Source organism: Teleopsis dalmanni, chromosome 2 (assembly GCF_002237135.1).
Source record: "Teleopsis dalmanni isolate 2A chromosome 2, ASM223713v2, whole genome shotgun sequence".
Lineage (NCBI taxonomy): Eukaryota > Metazoa > Arthropoda > Insecta > Diptera > Diopsidae > Teleopsis > Teleopsis dalmanni.
Window position 1 is genome coordinate 178,905,373 of NC_051847.1, and position 4,962 is coordinate 178,910,334.

Genomic DNA, 4,962 nt, shown 5'->3' on the forward strand with positions numbered 1-4,962 from the left:
TATAAATATTACCAATATCATTATTCATTTTACATATCTCTATATGCTTCCAGCTAGCTTTTTGAAGCCCTGTTCATATATGACAGCTGACTTCGATGACTGCTATAGGAGTAATTTGCAAGCAATAATTGTAAATTGGAAAAATGGTTAGTAATATTATAAAAATATATCTTAAACACTTAAATGAAATTTTTTTTATTTTTAAATAATGTTCAAATTTTTAATTAAAATGTGAACCTCATATTAAAGGAGTACCAGGCTTACCTTCTGCTGGTAAATTTGAGCCCGTCGAAATCAAGAGACTAAAAATCGAACAAAATCAATTAAAAGTTGAAATGAAAAATGTATCTATACACGGTTTAGGCGACACTAAATTAACAAAATTAACGTAAGTTTATACAACTACAACACCTTCTAATTAGAAACACTGTTAAAAATTTAATAATATATTTGCATATTAATATTAGACACAATAACAATGATCTCAGCTTTGTTGTGAAAGCTTCAGTGCCGAAAATGCGAGGTACTGCAAAATACAAAACTGAAGGTAGAATTTTATTTTTACCGCTCAACGGCAATGGAGATATGTGGATTGAAGCAGGTAATTCATTTTAAAAAATATAAAAAATTAAATAGCTTATATATATATAATTATATGTAAATAAAATGAAACTTTCTGTATAACTTGCTAGACAACGCGGATTTTGTACTTAATTTTAAAATTAAATTGCGCGATCACGATGGCTTCACGTTTGCTGAAATACAATCTATAAAGACGAAAATTAAGAATATTGGCGGTTTTCGCATACATTTCGATAATCTCTTCAATGGCAACAAGGAATTAGAATCAAATACTAATACACTTTTTAATGAGAATTGGCGTGATTTCATAGATATACTGAAACCAACCCTTGAAGATACTATAGATGCTGTTATTTTAGCTCGTTTTAAGAAAATTTTTGATTATGCACCCGCAAATTATTCCATAATCGATGTACCTTCCGAAAAAGAATTGGCTGAAAGAAATACTGTTGCATAGAACATATTTTAAGATATAGTAAATGAGCTATTTTGTTAAGTTTTTGATAAAATAATTATTATTAAGATTTCTATAATTATTTGTGATATATTTTTAACCAAATAAAAAAATAAATTGCTTAAAGTATTTTATATATATTTTATTTAAATATGTATTTTGTTTATTATATAGATTAAACTAACAGTTTATCTAAAATTTCTTCAAGGGGCTGAAGCTCCATAAGCAAAAGTTTCGTATAGAATCATGTATTGTTGGCCTGAATATATCTTCTTCATTCGGATATGTGAAGATTGTGGACTAAAATTTCGTAGCGCTAAGTCATAACGTATTCTTCTAATAAAAGAGAAGATTTGACTTTGCGAGGTAAGGCTATATTTTGCAAATTCTTCACTTAAATACACAAATAATGTAATATAATATTCTTTATTGTTGATTTTGCCTTCGTCAAAATAATCCATTAATATTATATAATAATTATTCAAAATACGGAAATCTTATTCACTTTTTATTAAAATTCGAAAACTTTATTAATCGAAGTATATATTTTTGTTTGCTTTGGACGAACAATAAAGTGTCATTTTGATACTAGTTTTTCTAGAATAACTAAAGATTTTAGTTGGTACAGCAAGATGTCTTCCTATGACTTTAAGTTTACACGATGAGCTGCAAACCCATCATGTAAAATATTATAAAATGTTTTTAAAAACTCTTTTGTGAATTCAAAATCAGAATATGTAGGAAAAACCGTAATTTTGTTGAACCACTAAACAAAGTTACTAACTTTTAATGTGTTACAATGAGTTATATTACAAGTTCAACCAAATGGATCTGTCTGAGAAAACAAAATGTCGACTCCTCTTGGAGGCAGTTGGTATATATAGCCACACTTTTCTTGACTATCAGGCATTGGTGTGTATCAAGAGCTATTAATTAAGTATTATGCCGAAAGCTTTTTACTTAATCTAGTTTTCGATAGGTCTTAAGGAAGAAATTTTGGTTTTAATACCAAGAACTGTTCATGCTGTCTTCTATACGGTTAGGGTTGATTACTAGCAATAATCATCGTATAGTCGCATTGCTCCGCTCTATTTGTAGTACTCACCTAATATTCAATGGAATATATATATATTATTAAGTGAAAAATTATTTTATAAAAAATTATTATTGTGTACTATATAACAAATTGAATTTAATGATGACCAAAAAATGTATTTGGTTTGACCAAAAAATGCATTTATCTGCATCTGCACCACATAATATTGTCTTCCACAAATCCATAAGTGACTTTGTATTTGGTGAACTTGCAAAAGTATTAACCATTATTACCTACTACAATCAGGTCAAACAATTGAATCGAATTTCTATTGTTAGATATAAATGTGGTTAATGCAGGATATGAAAAAATATACCATTATTGACAACACAACATACCATAATTGACACAGATAAAAAGTATTGTAAATTTCCGTGGCTCGAAAATTTGAATACATACATTACAAAGTACTGACCGCCGTAGATTTATCTTGTTTACATTATAAAAAACTTGCTGTGGTTTTTTTAGAAAATAGTCAGAAATGAACAATAACACAATAATGATTCTATGGAAAAAATAAAGATAGGTCTAAGATTGGCACCATTTGGGTTGAACATTTTTTGTTCTAAATAAAACGCCTAAAATTTTAACTACTGAGTGGAGGAACAATATGGGATTTACTTTCTAGATAATTTTTGACTACTAAATTGGTTAATAAAAGTGTTTTTTTTGGCAAAAAAAAGTTTTTCCCCCGTCATCCAGACAAAATTTATGATTTTACAAATTATAAAAAATTTAAAAAACTGCTTTCATCATGTATTTCTTATTAACAGAATGTAATAAAAATGTAATTACTTAAATATTAAATGAAACACTTAGAAAAAGAGCAATCAGATTATGTGTCCAAACCATAATAAAAGCAGACAACTAACTACTTAGCCAGAGACACAAAAAATATCTCACGTACATGTATCGTATTACTCTGTAAACAGCGGAAAATATCATCAACAAATAAGAATTTAATTAGTAAAGTCATGCTGACATATAAAATTAAAATTCAAACAAATTAAAATAAATTTATTAGTAATTTATCTTAAATGACTGATTCGGTAATAGTCTTCGGTACCAAAGAAAACGATTTCCAAATTCGGAAGCCGATTCGGATGCGGCGTACTATATTTACTTTGGCCCGTCTCGTACGAATTACTTGCTATTGTAGTATAAAATGTTTATAAAAAATGTAGACAAATTAAAAAAATATTTTTTTAATAAACTTTAATAGCTTAAAGCAATTTTTCAATTAGTTAAAAAAAAAAATTTATTGTTTATATATCTTATAATTAACTTTCCAAATTTATAATTATTATAAAATTTTTGACTTTTGACTTTACACCTTTGAACAAACTTCAATTAGCAAACAGTTTTTAAATAAAAAAAAGAATAAATATTCATATATAAGGGAATTTTTTAATACACTGATCTAGTCTAGATACTACGATACAAAGTCAAGGTCTTCTTTGTTTTTATTTATAACTTTTTTTAATTTATTATAAACATTGTTTAACTTTTTTTATAATGTTTCAACTGTCAACTTTGTTTCAAAAAGTAACTGGTTTTTTACAATCTGCTTAATTTAGTTACACTAAGAACAGAATACTTGATACAGGGTCATTTGTATACATTGTATTGACAGAGATACAGAGTTTGTGTAGAAGTTAAATAACATTTTGGCAAATATTTAAATGCGTAATTTTTACCCTGTAAATAGATTTAATCTGATAGAGTGACGATATTTAAAACAAGTTTTCCTGAAATTATACTCAAAAAAAATAAATAAAATAAAATAAGAATTTCTTTAGGAAATATTAAATAAAATGCAGATACAACAAACTTTTGATTTTAAATTATAACAAAGCATTCGCGCATTCACTATAAACAGTTCCGAAAAGTATCTCAAAATAAGCACAAGCATACGAATTTTATAATCAAATAGAGTGTTTCATATAATAATTGAATAAAAATGCTTAACTTATTTAAAAATTTTTTAATCATTGTATTAACAATTATAAATATAACAAATGCCGCTCAATATTTAAGTGATAAACGTAAGTTTATGTTTTTTATCTACAAAAAAATTTAACATAATTATTCGAAATCTGCAGCTGACTTCTTGAAACCCTGCAATTATGAGGATAAAAGTTTTAGCAAGTGTTTTGCAAATAATTTTCAAGTATTATTCAAAGACTGGAAAGATGGTAATAATAAATTAATGGCTTTAAAATTAAAAAATGTGTACTAAATTGACTATATATTTTTTGAAAAAATGTTCTAAGGCGTTCCTGGTCTGAAAACAGTTGGAAAACTAGATCCCATCATAGTGAAACGTATAAAGATTGTACAAGATCCAAGCAGTGGAATTGCACTGAATGCAATTTTAGATAACGTGGAAATAAGAGGAGCCAGCGATGCTATAGTGGAGGAAGCTGTGTAAGTTCTTTTGGATTAAACTCAGTTAAAAAAAAAAAACAATTTCAACGGAGAGTTATTTTGAACAATAGTGAATTATAACAACACTTTATTTAAACAATAGTTTCTATTAAAAAAAACCTTTTTTCTACAACCATAATTTACTTTAAAAATCAAAAAATAAAAATTAATTATTACATATTATTACATATAAAATAATTAAATATTAAATACACATAACAAGAAAAAATATAAATTTTCAATAACAACAATCTAAGATAATGTTCCAAGCAGATTTAGAGTAAATAGTCATATTGGGTACAAATCCATAAGACATATCCAATAAAGATATCCAATAAATATTTCTTAAATTTGTAAAGGAAAATTTAGTTAGTTGTTTAAATACATAAAAAATAATTTTTGA

The 4,962-nt window shown here is 26.2% G+C and overlaps 2 protein-coding genes across 2 annotated transcripts in view; both read left to right on the forward strand.

The window, feature by feature from the left end:
• The window catches only part of LOC119676271, an 11,443-nt gene extending 10,404 nt beyond the window's left edge, over positions 1 to 1,039 (forward strand). The window contains exons 4-7 of the mRNA XM_038087508.1: positions 58 to 146; positions 250 to 388; positions 468 to 601; positions 693 to 1,039. Coding sequence (XP_037943436.1) covers positions 58 to 146; positions 250 to 388; positions 468 to 601; positions 693 to 1,039 — 709 coding nt within the window. The remainder of the gene's footprint in view (positions 1 to 57; positions 147 to 249; positions 389 to 467; positions 602 to 692) is intronic.
• A 2,977-nt stretch (positions 1,040 to 4,016) lies between these two features.
• Positions 4,017 to 4,602, forward strand: LOC119677369. Its single transcript, XM_038088681.1, has 3 exons — positions 4,017 to 4,177; positions 4,235 to 4,327; positions 4,406 to 4,602. The coding sequence occupies exons 1-3, from the start codon at positions 4,093 to 4,095 to the stop codon at positions 4,561 to 4,563; spliced, it is 336 nt and encodes a 111-aa protein (XP_037944609.1). The 5' UTR covers positions 4,017 to 4,092; the 3' UTR covers positions 4,564 to 4,602.
• Positions 4,603 to 4,962: the final 360 nt, after the last annotated feature.

Coding starts and splice junctions, on each gene's coding strand:
- LOC119677369 (XM_038088681.1), top strand. CDS start 4,093: ATGCTTAACTTATTTAAAAATTTTTTAATCATTGTATTAACAATTATA. Junction 4,178..4,234: donor TCAATATTTAAGTGATAAAC/GTAAGTTTATGT, acceptor CGAAATCTGCAG/CTGACTTCTTGAAACCCTGC. Junction 4,328..4,405: donor ATTCAAAGACTGGAAAGATG/GTAATAATAAAT, acceptor AAATGTTCTAAG/GCGTTCCTGGTCTGAAAACA.